Source organism: Elephas maximus, chromosome 1 (genome assembly GCF_024166365.1).
Source record: "Elephas maximus indicus isolate mEleMax1 chromosome 1, mEleMax1 primary haplotype, whole genome shotgun sequence".
Taxonomy (NCBI): Eukaryota; Metazoa; Chordata; class Mammalia; order Proboscidea; family Elephantidae; genus Elephas; species Elephas maximus.
The window spans coordinates 30,055,206-30,073,340 of NC_064819.1; the positions used below are offsets into that span (position 1 = coordinate 30,055,206).

General features: G+C 39.9%; 1 protein-coding gene across 16 annotated transcripts in view; it reads right to left on the reverse strand.

Annotated features, from left to right (window-relative positions):
• The window catches only part of VPS8 (VPS8 subunit of CORVET complex), a 275,359-nt gene that overhangs the window by 44,312 nt on the left and 212,912 nt on the right, over window positions 1-18,135 (reverse strand). For 12 of the 16 annotated variants that reach the window (XM_049881052.1, XM_049881032.1, XM_049881060.1 and 9 more), the window contains 3 exons: window positions 15,063-15,144; window positions 14,636-14,718; window positions 2,231-2,311 (listed from right to left, as the gene is read on the reverse strand). In XM_049881052.1, the coding sequence (XP_049737009.1) occupies window positions 2,231-2,311; window positions 14,636-14,718; window positions 15,063-15,144 (246 nt within the window). The other 4 variants (XM_049881111.1, XM_049881118.1, XM_049881102.1 and 1 more) reach the window with 4 other exon arrangements.

Below are 18,135 nucleotides of genomic sequence, written 5' to 3' on the forward strand. Positions count from 1 at the left end.
TGAGGCTGTGACCTTTCGGTAGCAGATGGCCAGGGCTCTCTTCCAAGGTGCCTATGGGTAGGTTTAAAACGCCAACCTTCTGGCTAGTAGTTGAGTGCTTAACCATTTGGGCCACCCAGGGACAAAACTGATGAAATAAGCAAACATCAAAAAGCCCGAAATCTAAGCAGCCGATCTTCAAGCACAGAGTAATGTGAGTGTATACATTAAAAGCTGGAAACCCGCTGCTGTCAAGTTGATCCCGACTCATAGCGACCCTACAGGACAGAGTAGAACTGCCCCATAGGGCTTCCAAGGAGTACCTGGTGGATGTGAATTGCTGACCTTTGGTTAGCAGCCTAGCTCTTAACCACTACACCACCAGAGCTTAAGATTCTCAATTACTTCAAGTCCATCACTAGTTTCTACGGAGAGATATATGCTCTGCCATTTTATTCCTTAATTCAATACTTTCAAATTACTACAACCCGCTGCTGTTGAGTTGATTCTGACTCATAGCGATCCTATAGGACAGAGTAGAACTGCCCCATAGGGTTTCCGAGGAGCAGATGATGGATTCAAACTGCCAACCTTTCAGTTAGCAGCCATAACTCGTAACCACTGTGCCGCCAGGGCTCCTTCAAATTACTAGATAAACCCAAATCTACTATTTATCATATTTACATAATACCTTCTCTCTGAGTAACGGCCATTAGCTTTTCCACTAAAAAGGTTTTTTGAAACATTGCCGTGACTGCAGTTTCCATAAAAATCAGAGATCCAGACTGAGCTATGCTCTTTGTTATGAAAGCTTGAGCCATTTACAGACAGGGTATTATATAAATATATAAATAGATTTGGGTTTTTAAATTACTAAATAAATGTAATAAATAAATAGATTTGAGTTTTCAAATTACTAGATAAATCCAAGTCTATTTATTTATTACATTTATATAATACCTTCTCTCTAAATGGCCCAAAGTTTCCTAAGAAAGAACATATCTAAGTTGTGGATCCCTGATTTTTGATGGAACCTGCAGTCATGGCAAGGTCTCAAATATCCACTTTCCCTGGAGAACCTAATGGCTGTTACTCAGTCTTCATCACTGTTCAGCAGAGATGAATGACATGTCCCTAATCAACACTTAGGAGTCATCTGAATCTACTCAAGACTGTGTGTGACATCTGTCATTAAGTCCCATAAAGACATTTTCACAGCTATCACAAAAAGTCACTTTAAGGATTCTATGTGCTTATGGAATATTGTTTTCATAACACATCTAATCCTCAACATCCATGCATATCATTTAAATACCCAGTGGGGTTCCTCCCTGTCCGCCCAAAGGGGAGGGCTGAGCGAGGTACTGCCTGACCATTCTCCTAGCTGTAAGGCCTGGTCCTTTAACTTTACCCACAATGCAAAGCTGTTCCTTCTACAGGTCTAAACGTTCTAATTCTTTCCAATCAACCCCATGTTCTCCTCCTCTTCTATAGTTTCAAAATTGGCAAAGATTTTCTGCCTTGCGCTCAGCTTTGCTTCCGCTAACCCGGGGTCTGGGCCTACAGGGGGATCAAGCATCACTGGGCTACACTCAGACAAAACTGCAGTTCTTATAACTCTCCAAGAGAAGCTCATGCAGAATTGTATTCTTATACAATTATCTAGGATTCTTAAAAAAACAGACATTGTATCTAACATGCCTAGATGGGACTTTTCCTAGGTGACTTCATGAGTCACTTTGAAGTACACTAAGAAAAAAATCTGTAGACCAAGCTGGGCTCTTACTGAGAATTAATGCTAGAGGCAATTCTGAGTTAAGGAAAGGCTAATGACCATTTCTGGTTCATTGCAATTATCTGCTCAAAAGGCTTAAAAGAGCACTCGTTTAATTCTCTTTTGCATTTTCTACACTCACTCCAGACCCCTCCTTTTTGAGGGCTGTATCTTTGCATTTAATTATTTGTCCAGAAAAGTTTTTCACACTTTTCATTTGGGGCGGGGGGAAGGTATTTTTCTCATTACCAATAAATTGAAAAAGATGAAGTGAATCTGAATTCTATGTATGCCCACATTTTGGCTAAATATATATAAATCAAATATGGTTAGGGAAATTTAAAAATTCAAAACAAAAAAAATACCTCAATCTAACAAACTTCCACTAAATAGACGGTAACTTTAAAAGTACAGGTACAAAGAAAAAAGAAACAGGTTCTTTGTACCTCAGGACGGGTTTAGAAGCAAGTAGCTTACCTGTTCATAGTTAAAGGTATCCAACATTCCCAGTATAAGTCCCTGGATTTCTCCAAGTTTTCCTTTTCCATAAACTGGATCCTAATTAGGAAAAAACAATTACAAAAAATTATAATTCTGTTATGGTTCTTGGTATTTTAAAATTACTTTGAAAATACAAGTTATCTGAAAAAGCCAAATATTCTTTAAGTACTTTTCTACCATCACAGATATTCATTATTCCATGAAATCTTTCAATCAAAATGCGTATCAGTCTCCCTCTGGCCATCTCAAATGTTTTGGAAAAATAAGTAAAATTTAAAAGATCCATGCCTTTGCTTAACATTCTTCTTTGCAAGTCTAATTAAACCTTTCCCTGGTTTTGTTTCTGCAGGAAGCTGCTTCTCCTTCACACCGAAAACCCACTGCCATAGAGTCAATTCCAACTCACAGCGACCATGTAGGACAGAATAGAACTGCCCTATGGGTTTCCAAGGCTGTAGTCTTCACAGAAACAGACTGCCACGTCTTTCTTCCACGGAGCAGCTTAGAGTTTGAACCTCCAACCTTTCAGTTGGTAGCTGACTGCTAAATCACTGTGCCACCAGAGCTCCCTCTCCTTCGTATTAAATATCAACTCTCTCTCTTTGAGCTCTTATCATCTGCCACGTTAAAACCTATGTACTCAGGAATATCCAAAATCTATTCCATAGTTCCTCCTGCTGCCCACACGCCATGAAGAAGTTTTGCCACCTCCTTGGCCCAAATCAACCATATTGCTTCCGTCCAGGAGACAAGCTAAATCTGAGAAAGCAGCTTTCAGTTTTTCAAGTTTTTTCAATTAAGTCACTAGTGATAAACAAGATACCCAAGCACTCAATTTCTCCTCCACTGCTTCTCGTATGAGGCATGCCAGGTAATACTGAAGTGTACAGACAGAAAGCAGAATGGGGAACTGGGGTGGGGAAGGCGAGAGTGTTGACATATCCCGGGGATTGCAACCCAGGTCACAAAACAATTTGTTAACAATTGTTGAATGAGAAACGAATTTGTTCTGTAAACTTTCACCTAAAGCACAATAAATAAATAAAGAGGTCTTTGCACAAAAAAACCCAAAACTGAAATCCAACCACCCAGAGATAAACACTGGTGATATCTTGAAGTACATTCTGCTCTAATTTGGGGGAAAGAGAGAAAAAAGAGAGAGGGAAATGTATTTCTTAGAGTAGAAAACTTGAATATTTCACATAATACTTTTTTAACCTTTTTTTTTTTTTTTACTTAATAGTATATTTTGAACACATTCCCATATCATCAAATATTTCACACTTCTGACTAGCTGCAGCGTATGAATCATGTGGAAACACCATGTTTTATCCAACCATTCTCTGTTGTTGGACATCAGGCTTCCCTTCCCCGTGGCCCAATGCTGATGGTGCAAACCTGGGTCTGAATCTCTGATTCTTTCTTTAGAGGAGATTTCCAGAAAGGGAATTACAGACTCAAAGAGTGTCCTTTATGGATATTGATATATACTGCCAAATTGCTCTACCAAAAAGGTTTATCACGCAGTTTATACTCCCATCAGCATGTCTGTGTGATCATTTACTATACCTTTGGCTAGTCTGAGAATTAAAGTAAAAAAATTGCTAATATATGAACACATCAAGTCCATTACTTTAATATGAAGTTATATATGCCATAAATGACTCCTATATCAAATAGGAGAATCCAAGTATATAGTAATGATGACAATACCTGCTCTTTAGTTAAGTGGGTAAAAAAAACCCACTGCCGTCGAGTCGATTCCAACCCATATTGACCCTAGAGGACAGAGTAGGTCTGCCCCATAGGGTTTCCAAGGAGCGGCTGGTGGATCTGAACTGCTGACCTTTTGCTCAGCAGCTATTATCACTTAACCACCGCACCACCAGGGTTCCAATTCAGTGGGTACCATATGCTAAATACAGTATTAGGCACTTTAAACATACCATCTCCTTAAATTCCTTCAATAATTTTTCTGAATGAAGAAACTGAGGCTCAGAGAGGTTAAGTAAATTTTTTCTAAGGTCACAGAACTATTACGCAGAATAAGCTGGGATTTCAATCTAGGTACATCAGAAACCATGTTTTCAGTTGACACACTACTGGTCTCCCAAGTACAGAAATATAAACTAATGCCTCCTTGCTCCTGCATAACAGCCTTTCTCTTCTGGGCTTGGGGATGGCTCCTGAAGGTGGGGGGGCAGGTGCAGTTTCTAACTGAGGCTGGTTTTCAGTTCTTTCAGCTGGTCCAGAGCATCCTGAGACTGCCATATGTTCCTGGTCCCTGCTGCTGGGGTTATGTGGGAGATATTGAAGGTAGAGAATAATTATGAATTTGGGTACCAATAAACAAATTTGCAAGCTTGAGCTTGAACAGATCACTTAAGCTTAATGAAGAAATTTTCTGTTTTATAGCTGGAGACTGTATCACTCAGCTAAAGTTACCTGTAATGTGTAGACCATTTATAAAAGGCAAGACTACGGATATCTAGGACTAGTTCTTTACTAGAGAAACAACTCAGGCTATATATCCACTGGACATTTTTTTATTTTTCTTACAAAGATCTAGACCCATGTTGGAGCCCTGGTGGCAAAGTGGTTAAGAGCTCAGGCTGCTAACCAAAAAGGTTGGCAGTTTGAATCCACCAGCTGCTGCTCTACTCTGTCCTATAGGGTTGCTATTAGTCGGAATCGACTCAACGCCACACAAAAACAGACGCATGTTAATGTTCTGAACTCACACTCAATTATGTTTTTTTTTTTTTTTATCAAGCTCTTAATAAGTACCCTTATTTCTCAGCCAAAGTATCAATGCATACTTTGGTAATACCTTATTCTTAAAAACCCTATCATGACATCCAATATGCTAACAGAGCTGTAGCATAGAAAAGCTCTGGTATTTGTTCATGATGGGGGTGGTTTGGAAAATAAAGAGATCTTTAAAAGGTTAAATTCTGGGAAAGAGGAGACACCTTTATAGGTCATGTCTATATTTGATCAGTACATTTTACTTTAATATACATAATTTAAAGGCAAAATCATGAAAATTACCTCCTGCTGGGACCACATAAATTACAAAATGCAAAAGGGAGCCGAGGGCTTCTAGCATAGCAGGTACACAGTCCACTAGCTCTTCAAATCATCTTCCAAAGATGTCAGCTAGATTCTTCAGCAATGAGCAACTGCTGAAGCTTCTCTTTTAACTTGGTTGTAGACTGTCAAAGAAGAGCACACCTGGGTACCCAACATAAATTTCTTTTCCAAAAAGCACACTTTTTTTTTTATTGCTTTCTGGTACCTATTAGATCATATATGTGTTTGTTTTAAAATTAAAATCTTGGCTAATCAAGCATTACTTCAAATCATGAATGATGCCCTCAGCAGGTTAGCATAGAAATCACTTGTTTGCTTTCATTTCCTCATTAAGAGAGTCAGAAACAGTTACTCATGAGCTAAGAATTACTTTCGTCATAGAGTGAAGATCAATGAAAGCAAACAGTGAAGGCAGAATGTATATAACATAAGCATAAAAAACAAGGCTGTCGAGTCGATTCTGACTCACAGCGACCCTATAGGACAGAGTAGAACTGGCCCACAGAGTTTCTAAGGGGTGCCTGGTGGATTTGAACTGCTGACCTTTTGGTTAGCAGCCGCAGTTCTTAACCACTACGCAACGAGGCTTTCCAACATAAGTATGGTTCCTTAAAAACGTTCCCTAACCATCACCTAAACTTCACAAAAGAAACCTGTATAATTCAGGTCCCAGGCATCGGTCTGAATGAATACCAGGACGTCAAGGACATAGAAAAACCTAAAACAGTTTCTAACAGCTGACAGTGTTTGCTCACTAAAGTATGTCCCCCTCCTTCATCTAGTATCTTCAGTCATTCGTTCACTCAGTCATTCTGTCTCTCTCTGGCTCCTTCTCTGCCTTCGGGTCTCTACTAAGTACTGATGCCGCCAACATCATCAATAACAGTGTCTTTTGCTTACTTCTGCAGCCTATCTGTCAGCAGCCCTGGTAGCGCAGTGGTTAAGTGCTTGACTGCTAACAGAAAAGGCTGGCAGTTCGAAACCAGGAGTCACTCTGCAAGAGAAAGACGTGGCATTCTGTTTGGAAATCCTGTCCTGTCAGGTTTGCTATGAGTCGAAATCAACTTGCAGACAACAGGCTTGGGTTTTTTAAAATCTAGTTATCACCCTATTTTCTTCTTTCTTTTATCATCAATTTTGTCCTGATTAATCTACTCCTGCTCTTCTCACTTCCTCTCTGCTAACATTCCCTTAGCCTGCAGCTGACTTACTTTCTGACTATTCAAAAGCCAGAGGCATTCAGTGCCAAATTTAAGAATCTCTTCTCAAAGCTTGACCATGAAAAAAGTAATTTTTATGTTTTCAAAGGAATACACACACACATATTAAAAATCAAGGAAAACAACTTATGATGAAAAATAAAATTATGTCCTTTTCTTTTCATTAATTCTAATTCTCTCTCTTGTTTTGCTGATTTCTACTCTACTGTATATTATTTCGGAGCCCTGGTGGTGCAGTGGTAAAGAGCTCAGCTGCTAACCAAGAGGTGGGCAGCTCAAGCCCACCAGCCACTCCTTGGAAACCCTATGGGGCAGTTCTACTCTGTCCTACAGGGTTGCTATGAGTTGGAATCTACTCAATGGCAATGGGTTTGATTTGGTTTAGTATATTATTTCTCTCCTTCTACTTACTTTGGGTTTAATTTGCTCTTTTCTATTTTTTTTTTTTTTTTGTGCTTTAGATGAAAGTTTATAGAACAAATTAGTTTCTCGCTAAACAGTGAAAACATATATTGTTTTGTGACACTGGTTGCCAACCCTCTGACACGTCAATGCTCTCCCCTTCTCGACCTTGGGTTCCCCACTTCCATTTATCCAGCTGTCCTGTCCCCTCCTGCCTTCTTGTCCTTGCCCCTGGGCTCACGTGCCCATTTGGTCTTGTATACATGGTTGAACCATGTGTGCTACTGTTTGTTTTATAGGCCTGTCTAATCTTTGCCTGAAGGGTGAACCTCAGGAGTGACTTCAGTACTGAGTTAAAAGGGTGTCCAGGGGCCATACTCTTGGTTTCTCCAGGCTCTGTCAGACCAGTAAGTGTGGTCTTTTTTTGAGTTAGAATTTTGTTCTACATTTTTCTCCAGCTCTGTCTGGGACCCTCTACTGTGATCCCTGTCAGAGCAGTCAGTGGTGGTAGCTGGGTACCATCTAGTTGTGCTGGACTCAGTCTGGAGAAGGCTGTGGTAGCTGTGGCCCATTAGTCATTTGGACTAAACTTTGCCTTTTGTCTTTGGTTTTCTTTACTCTTCCTGGCTCCCAGATTAGGTAGGACCAGTGGAGTATCTCAGATTGCTGCTCACAAGCTTTTAAGACTCCAGATGCTACTCACCAAATGTCTTAGTTATCTAGTGCTGCTATAACAGAAATACCATACATAAGTGAATGGCTTTAACAAAGAGAAATTCATCCCCCTCACAGTTTAGGAGGCTAGAAATCTGAGCCCAGGGGGCCAGCTCCAGGGGAAGGCTTCCTTTCTCTGTCAGTTCTGGGGGAAAGTCCTTGTCATCAATCTTCTCCTTGTCTAGGAGCTTCTCAGCACAGGAACCCTGGATCCAAATGACGCACTGTGCTTTCTTGGTATGAGATCCCCCGTCTCTCTGCTTGCTTCTCTCTTTTACATCTCAAAAGAGACTGACTCAAGATACAACCTAATCTTGTAGATTGAGTCCTGCCTCATTAATATAACTGCCTCTAATCCTGCCTCATTAACATCAGAGAGGTAGGCTTTATAACACATATGAAAATCACACCAGATGACAAAATGGTAGATAATCACACAATACTGATAATCATGGCCTAGCCAAGTTGACACACATTTTTGGGGGGCACAATTCAATCCATGACACCAAAGTAGGATATAGAACATTTTCTTTATAAACTATATTATGCCAATTGAGCTGGATGTCCCCTGAGACCACGGCCCCAGCCCTCAGCCCAGTAACTTGGTCCTTCAGGGAGTTTGGATGTGCCTATGAAGCTACCACGACTTTGCCTTGGTCAAGCTGTGCTGACTTCACCAAAGCTGCCACTTACCTATGGTCTAGTTAGTGTTCTTCCCTTCCTACCCCTCCCTTCCCTTGTAACCATCAAAGATTGTTTCTTTCTGTGTGCAAACCTTTTCATGAGTTTTTATAATAATGGTCCCATACAGTATTTGTCCTTTTCTGATGGTCTTATTTCACTAAGCATAATGCCCTCCAGATTCATCCATGTTGTGAATGTTTCGCAGATTCATCACTGGTCTTTATTGTTGCATAGTATTCCACTGTGTGTATGTACCATAGTTCATTTATACATTCCTCTGTTGATGGGCACTTAGATTGTTTTCTAATTTCTTAAGGTAGAAGTTGGGGTCACTGATTGAAGTTTTCCTTCTTTTCTCATATAGGGGTTCAGGGCTATAAATTGACTGGTTTAGTGGCATCCCACAAATTTTGATACTTTTTTCTTTCATTCAGTTCAAAATACTTCCTAAATTTCCCTTTTAATTTCTTCTCTGATCCTTGGTTTATTTAAAAGTGTATTTACCGTCCAAATATTTGGGAATTTTCCCATTATCTTCCTATTATTGATTTCTAATTTAGTTCCACTATGCTCAGAGAAAATACTTTTTCATTTGAATCCTTTTAAATTTATTGAGGCTCGATTTATAGACCAGAAAAGTCTATGTTGGTGAATGTTCCATGTGCACTTAGGAAGAATGTGGATCTGCTGTTGTTGGATAGAGTGCTGTATGAATGTTGATTACGTCAAAGTGTTCAGCAGAAATCTTCTGCCATCCTTATTTTTGTTTCTCTGCATGTACATATCTTTTTTTCTTGGCTGATTTTATAATTTTCTCTTTATCATTGACTCTGGGCAATTATGACATATCTTGTAGTTTTCTTCATGTTTCCTGAGTTTGAGGTTCATTGACCTATAGGCTAATAGTTCTCAATAAATTTAGAAAAATTTCAGTCAATATTTCTTCAAAATTTTTTTCTGCTCCAAGTACCCCTTCGAGACCTGTATGTTTGTTGTTGCTGTTAGCTGCCACTGAGTCAGCTCCGACTCACGGCAACCTTACGTTAAACAGAATGAAACATTGCCCAGTCCTGTACACCCTCATAATCTTTGGTATGTTTGAGCCCATTGCTGCAATCCATCTCTTGGAGGGTTTCCTTTGTTTTCACTGACCCTCTACTGGATGGTGAGACTTCATCTTGCTTACTCTGGACATGTCATTGGTAAATACCAATCACTGGACACATATAGGCTACCTGACGTTATCTCATAGCTCACTGATATTCTGTTCATATTTTTTTGATTCACTTTTCTCTGTGTTTTCATTTTGAAGAGTGTGCATTGCTATGTCAAGGCCACCCATCTTCTCTTTTGATGTCCTTGTCTGCTAATTCTAATACGTATGCTATATACCTGGGTTTCATTTTCCAGCTTGTTTGCAAATCTGTTAAGTTTTGACTGAATGTCTGATACTGTAAGTTTTACATTGTTGGGTCCTGGATCACTTTGAATTCCTGAAAGTATTTTTAAGCGTTATTCTGAGATGGAGTTAAGTTACCTGGAATCAGTTGGGTCCTTTTAGGTCTTGCTTTTAAGGTTTGTTAGTCATGACCAGAGCTGTGTTTGGTCTAGGGCTAATCGTTTCCTATTATTGAGTACTTCTGGGTATTCTACCCAATGCTACATAACTTATGAGGTTTTTCAGTCTTGCTGGTGGGAGAGGCACTATTCTTGGCCCTGTGTGAGTCTGAGTACTGCTCTCTCTAATCCTCCAGGTGGTTTTTTTTTCCCTGGCCTGGGCAGTTTCCTCATATGAGTGTGCTGACCAATACTCTGCTGAGCACCAGAGGGGCCCTCTTGTACTTCTCTGGAGTTCTCTCTTTGCAGTTCTCTCCCGGTACTTGCCCTGCAAACTCTAGCTGCCTTGGTCTCTCTTGACTCCATCTTATCAAATCAAGGAGTATGCTGGATGCTGCTTGGGATCCCCTTTCTGGCCTAGAAACTCTCTGAAGACGTTAGGCTGGGGCAGATAGAGCCTCACCTTGTTTATTTCCTGTCTCTCAGGATTCTCTGCCCTTTGTTGCCTGATGTCCAGTGTTTTAGAAGCCACTGTTTCATATATTTTGTCCATTTTTTTTGTTGTTGTTGTTTCAGACAGGAGGGTAAATCTGGTTTCTGTTACTTCATCTTGGCCAAAAGCAGAATTCCTCCATCCTTCACTTTTGTTCACTCTAGAAATACTGAACACCTATTATTATATAGCAGGTGTCTCTGGGCTATGTGATGGCAATTAGTCAGCAAAGTATACAGTCTTATGTCTCAAGGTCCTTATATTCTAATAGGAGATAAAGATGGGTGAATAGACTTGATTCTTAGATGTTTCCTAGAACTTCATATGTGGCCCTCTGCTTTTCCCACTAATTCATTCCTAATAATGTTTATCTAGTCTCAAAAATTTAAGTTGATGACTTCCGAATCTACAGGTCCAGCTCTGTCCTCTTCCCCCAAACTCTAGTCTTATATTCTCCCCCTGCTCACTGTGAGCCACATGAACCTGAAATCAGCATTAACTAGTTTCTTCTCATCTCCCCGTACATCTAAACAAACAGTCCAGTGGATTCTATCATAGAAGTAATTTCCAAATCCATCTTCTCTTCTTCATTCTGCATAACTCAAACTCTGAGTACCAATTACATTCTAGGGACCTCTATGCCTTCGGTCTTGATCCCTTGCAGTTTATCCTGGATAATGCAGCCTGAGTAATCTTTCTAAAAATCTGCTCACAATCCTTTGATGACAAGTTATTGATTTTAGAATAAAACGGAAAGCCCTTACCTGGTTTATGAAGCATTTTAGGACGCAGTCCCTGCCTACATCAAATTTCAGCACTGTGACTCTTCTTTATTCTCACCTTATGTTCCAAGCATACTTACACTTGTCATTTCCTGAATGTACCATGTTTCCACCTCAAAGTCTTTGCACATGTATAATTTCGTCTGCATAGAATACTGCTATCTCCTTTCATTCCCTGATTCCTTTAGCTCTTTAAAAATTCGGCTCAGACATCTCCTCCTCCATATCCTTTCCAACTCTGCAGTCTGTTTCAGATACATACATTTATTGGCACTCCTTTGCTTACATATTTTCAGAAACCCAACTCAATCTAATTAAAAACATGAAAATTACTGTAAAGAGTGTCTCAAGAATCTAACCACAGGGGTACAGGTGAGCCTTAAGAACCAGAAGTAGAGCTGAAGTGGCACCAGGATCTTCTCTCCACGTTGTCTCCTCTCCGTGCGTCCTGTTTCCTCTTTGCTCTGTGTCTCTTCTCCTCTCCATACATCCTGTCTATTCTCTTCTCTGTGTCTGCTTCGTTCTTCTCCTTCCTCTGAAGATCGTTTTCTTTCACCATTCCAGTCCACATGGTGGAAGTTGTCACTGTCAGCTCCTCAGCTTCGTATCTTATATAGTCCAGAAACATGGAGAGACTTACTTACCCTTCTCAAGTTCAGGACCCTGAGTGGCCCAGTTGCCCACCCTGAGTCAACCGGTTGGAGCCAGGAGGTAAGGTCATGCTTCCTACAGTTGCCTCTGCCGTAATCATGTGGTCTGAAAGGGTTGGGGTACAGAAGTGGTAATTATTCTTCATGGAGTTTGGAGCAGATAACCCCAAAGGCGGCCACTTGAGTAGAGCCACATGATGACTTATATCAGAACACTGCCTGTCTCTCTTCAAAGAGTTCTTTTAGGGCGAGAACTATGCCTTTTATCTATTGTATTCTTTAGTGTCTGGTAGGAGGGAGTGATCAATACATGACGGCTGGATGACTAGATAAAAGTACATAATGACCAAATGGAGCCCTGGTGGCACAGTGGTTAAGAGCTCAGCTGCCAACCAAAAGGTTGGCAGTTCGAATCCACCAGGCACTCCCTGAAAACCCTGTGGGGCAGTTCTACTCTGTCCTGTAGGGTTGCTACTGAGTCAGAATCGACTCGATGGCAATGTTTTTTTTGTTTTTTAATGACTAAATAGGTTAACTTATAATTAATAAGCTAAGTTCCTCAAAGGACCAGGGACTAAAACACATGGCAAAGCCTTATATGATGTAATGGGAAAGAACATGAATTAGGAGGTGAGAGACTCTCGTGGTAGCCTGGGCTCTGCCACTAATGGCAGGCCAGGCATTCAACTTCTCTACACTATAGTTTCCTCCTTCATCGATAAACATTTGTATAATAACCTTACCCACCTCTAGGTGGAGCTCTGGTGGCACAGTGGTTAAAAGGCTCAGCTGCTAACCAAAAGGTTTGCGGTTAGAACTCACCAACTGCTCCTCGGGAGAAAGATGTATCAGTCGGCTTCCATAAAGATTACGGCCTTGGAAATCCCATGGGGCAGTTCCACTCTGTCCTACAGGGTCACTATAAGTTGGAATCGACTCAACAGCAACAGGAACCTACCTCTCCAGGGTGTTGTGAGCTTCAAATGGGGTATCGGTAAAAGCACTTTGAAAAAATAAAAATCTCTTCACAAATATAAGGAGAATTATTATTACAGGAATCATACATGCACAAATAAGGAATTTAAAAATAGCATACAATACTGATTACTGGGAGTTAAAAACTACTGAAAGTAGAAAATGATAAGAAAATAATGACAATGAATGCCAGCATAACTCAACATAAGGTAGAGATTTTCAAATATCAAAAGCCTCCAAAGGTATGACTCATGAAATACAGAATTAAAAAAAAAAACTCATATGCTTTTGCCAAGGGAAAAAGAGATTTTTATTTGTTATAATTTATGCATCATAATTTATGGCTAAAGCTTAACATGAAGCAAAATGTACACACTGAGAGAACCCACCTTTAGCTTTAGGATTTCATTTTTTTCTAATTTACTGGGTAAGTTATAGTATTCCTGTCTTGTGGAGATATTACTATAGATACGATTAAAAACCTTACGATAAATGTACTTTAAATGGATATGAGAGGTAGTCTTTATCAAAGACTTATTCAACACATGAAAGTTGCTAAGGATGAAATGAGATAATATGTATAAAAATGCATTCTAAATGGCCATATGAAGACGGGACTACTGGATACGGATTTATCAGTAAAGGCCCGGGGGCTTCTTCCCAGATGGCAAGTAGAGCCTGGAGAGACTTGAAAGATAGCTGATAGTGAAAATTTTCTGATTGGATAAAAATCATTAGAAAACTATAAAGACTAATAGTATCATATTACTGTTAGGTTTAAAATTTTTTTTTAATTTTATTGGTGCATCTCTACATCGAAGGTGAGGGAAGACAAGGATTCTGAGTATATGTCTGCAAGTTTTCATGAAAACACCTCTTGGTGTATCTTTAGTGCTCCCCTGGATTAAGTTGGAAAGGCTTAGACTTTTTTGCTAAAGAAAACAGGTTAGAATGGTGTTTCCCGTAAAGGCTTTGGAGCTCTGGTGGTGTAGTGGTTAAGAACTTGGCTGCTAACTAAAAGGTCAGCAGTTTCAATCTACCAGCTGCTCTTTGGAAACCCTATGGGGGCAGTTCTACTCTGTCCTACAGGGTCGCTGTGAGTTGGAACTGACTTGACAGCAATGGGTTTGGTTTTTTACAGAGGCTTTGGACATACAGCCAGCTAGAATTTAGGGGATGAGTCTTGAACATACAAAAGGTTTTAGGATGAGTTACAAAACCTAAGCAACAATCCATGCTTATGAAATGCCTATATTAACTTATTTTTTAAGTCATTTTTTTTTTTTTTTTTTTTGATTTAAAAAGCATAACCAAAACCCATTGCTGTCGGGTTAATTCCGACTCAAAGCAACCCTACAGGACAGAGTAGAACTGCCCTATAGGGTTTCCAAAGAGCAGCTGGTAGATTAAAATGGCTGACCTTTTGATTAGCAGCTGACAGCTCTTAAACACTGTGCCACCAGGGCTCCTTAAAAAGCATAATCAGTTGGAAATAAGTGATTGTTCTCTCCTAGTAAGCACACCAAGAGGAAGCTTGTGTATCTGAATCCCAAGCTAACAGTGAAACATCTGAAGGCTGCACACCCTGACTGAAGGTCACAAATGTGTACCTGGCAAACCCATTCCAATGGAGCAACAGACAAGATTCAAGGACAAGGGTCACAAGACCTCTAGCTAATGCTAAAAATTAGCTGCATAATGCTTCAGACCCGTTTAAACACTAGGCTACATTTGCTGTTATTTATATATAACTGAAATATTAGTTAAAATTGATCAACATTTAATCCCCCCCCCCTCCTTTTTTTACTCACCTGTAAGATTCTTTGCAAGATTGATGGCAGGGAAATAAACGTGGCCATGCTGTTTAGAACTTGCATGGTCAAAGATTTCAGAGCTGTTATAATAAAATGTTAATATTAAGGTTAGTTTAAAATAAGACTTTTCAGTTCTTCCTATAAGTCAGAGGAAAAGAGCAGATTTATATAGGTTCTTAGAAACTTAGTTAACCAAGGCCAGTTTGATATTTTTAAAATTAAGTGTTAAAGTTGCAAAGACTACTATTATTCAAGACAAGTGATACAACTGGTGCCACATAAAGAATTTAATCCAAAAAGATGAAACAAATATGGGCTCGTTAAGAAAAACAATAAGAACATGATATTGGGGAAAGGTACCATAATGATAATTTTTAGCAGAGAAAAATTGGGTTGATGGTATAGGTAGTTCTGATGAACTTACCTTCAGAGTATGGGTGAGGTACAGCTGAGCCGGACAGCTTCTGAGGGGCCATCATTGCCTCCAATAATGGAAACCAGAGTGCCTACAGTGTCAGAGGAAGCCGAAGAAAAAACAAAGTGCTACATTATTTTTAACAACTAACATCAGCATGGAGTCTCTAGGTGGTATAAACGGTTAATGCACTTGGCCTGCTAACTGGAAGGTTGCTAATTCGAGTTTGCCCAGAGGCACCTTGGAAGAAAGGCCTGGCAATTAACTTTTGAAAAATTGTCATTGAAGACCCTATGGAACACAGTTCTACTCTGACACACATGGGGTCACCATGAATCAGAGTTGACTCAACTGCAACTGTTTTAACACCAGCATAGTGTTTTTTAGGTTGAAATGTACTTCTCACATACATTTGTTGGAAGAAATTAGACAAGAGACATTGGCTGGGGAGGGAAAAGACAAAGACACACACACACACATACACACACACACACACACAGAAGCAGAGACCACATCTAGAATAGAATGCTTTTATAATGCAGCCTTGGGAAACATAAGGAAGGTGAAGTAAGTTTAGGCCTTGGAATTGCAATCTTATATGTCTTAGACAAGGGCAGGTTCAAAGGAGCCAAGACAGAGCTTCCTGCTAGGTCCTTATATACTCTGGTATAAACACATCACTGACAAAGCCTACATAACCTTATGCACTGCAGGAAGGAACAGAGAACCCTTCCCCAGAGCTCCCCTCCCCCAAATGCTTCTTCAGCTATATCAAGCAAGGTAAATTGATTTATAAAGGCCATACATAGTATCTTAAAAAAACAAAACAAACCAAACCAAACCTATTGCCGTCAAATTGATTCCAACTCATAGCAACACTAAACAAGAGTAGAACTGCCCCAAAGCGTTTCCACGGAGTGGCTGGTGGATTCGAACTGCCGACCCTCTGGTTAGCAGACGAATGTTTAGCCACTGCGTCACCAGGGCTCTGACCTAGTTATCTCAGGAGGAACCTATTGCTGTGAACACCCAGGAGGTATGACGAAAACTAGTTATTGACAGAGCAGGGCAAGCATGTTATTTACAGAAGAGGATGTATTTGTAACTCTACCACCAGGGACCACACAACTCGCCTGGCAATGGAACCACCAGCGACTACACAACTTGCCTGGCAATGGAACCACCAGGGACCGTACAACTTGCCTGGCAATGGAACCACCAGGGGCTACACAACTTGCCTGGCAATGGAACCACCAGCGACCACACAACTCACCTGGCAGTGGAACCACCAGGGACCATACAACTTGCCTGGCAATGGAACCACCAGGGGCTACACAGCTCGCCTGGCAATGGAACCACTAGGGAGTGTACAACTCACCTGGAAGTGGAGATACAGCAGCAGTTTAAGGCAAAGGGGGCAGGGTACGGATCTAGCAGATGTCCCACTGGGAGACCTGCTGAAAAGCCCTACTTCTTGTTGTTAGTGGCACTGAGTTGATTCCAACTCATGGTGCCCCCATGTGGGCAGAGCAAAGCTGCCCCACAGGGTTTTCAAGGCCATGATCTTTTGAAAGCAGATCTCCAGGCTTGTCTTCCCAGGTGCCTCTGGGTGGGTTCAAATCACCAAACTTTTGAGCAGTTGACCGTTCGTGCCACCCAGGGAGAGTTACCAGGAGACCCTTATCTGCTCTCATTTGAGGTTTTTTGAGGCCAGGATTTTATGCTGCTGCCTTTTTATGCATCTCTTTAAGTTTTTAAGATACTGGTTTTAACTGTGTTATCTACTGGCTATTCTTTGTTTTATTTTATGCACTACTCATGAACTTATAATCTTGTTTTCTGTTCTTAGCATCTCTTAATTTACCTTTTAGTTACCTGTTTTAACTTGTTTTTATAATCCTATCATTTATTTCCGTGTATTTTTATTTTATGGTTCTTTAATTGTATATGCCATACGCAATTTCACCTTTTGGTTTTTATAATGAACTTGATAATGAACTGTCTATATATCTACTTACAAATGTTTCATTGGATGATGTAATATCTTCAAGTATTTTCTTAAAGAAACTATGGAAATTACAGATACAGAATGCAAGTGTCATAAATCTTAATGATGTAAAATAATAATATAACTAATCAAAATTAGGAGGGATGGAAAAGGGAGGTTGGAGCAGGGCTGAGTTCATGTGAACTTCCTTACTCGCATGGTGTCACAGATATAAAAACTGAAATGTAACTGTGAACATATTAAACATAATAATTCCAAGCTATTACATTTATTCATATATTTTTTTTAAAACTTTAGAGAGACTTGCTAAGAGATAGTAAGGTGAAGAAACATGTATCTGAAATGTATTCCTCAGTTTTATGTAAGATTCCTAAATGAAATTTTATACTATATTTATTTTTAGAAGCAAATACTATTTGATCCAATTTTTCTAAAATTATATCAACCTACCCAGTGCCCTCGAGTCGAGTTAGACAGATAAAAAATATCTAGAGTGATGATCACTAAATGATAATGATGGTTACTTCTGGGTAGTAGCATGGATATACCCAAAACCCAAACCCATTGCCGTCGAGTTGATTCTGACTCACAGCGACCCTACAGGACAGAACAGGATTGCCCCATGTGGCTTCAAGGGAGCAGCTGGTAGATTTGAACCGCCGACCTTTTGGTTAGCAGCCGTAGCTCTTAACTAGTGCACCACCAGAGCTCCGGAGTGGATATAGGGTGATTATAAAACAAAACAAAACAAAACTTTCTGTGTAACTTTCTGTATTGCATAATTTTTAAAAATATTGAGTATGCATCATTTCACCAAAAAACAGGTTTTTTACATAAAGAAAAGGAACCATGTCCATATTTACATGTGCTTGTTAAATACAATTTATATTCTACAGAGTTTTCATAATTTATGACCTTGGAAACTCCTTGACAAAAACTTAAATCTGAAAGTATACAAAGGGAGAAATTTACACATCTCCTAAGAACAGAAAAGATACCAAGATTGAATATTTTCATAATAACATGTATGGCTGTATGTATGCAAAGTCAACACTGCTTTCCTTTTCAGAACCC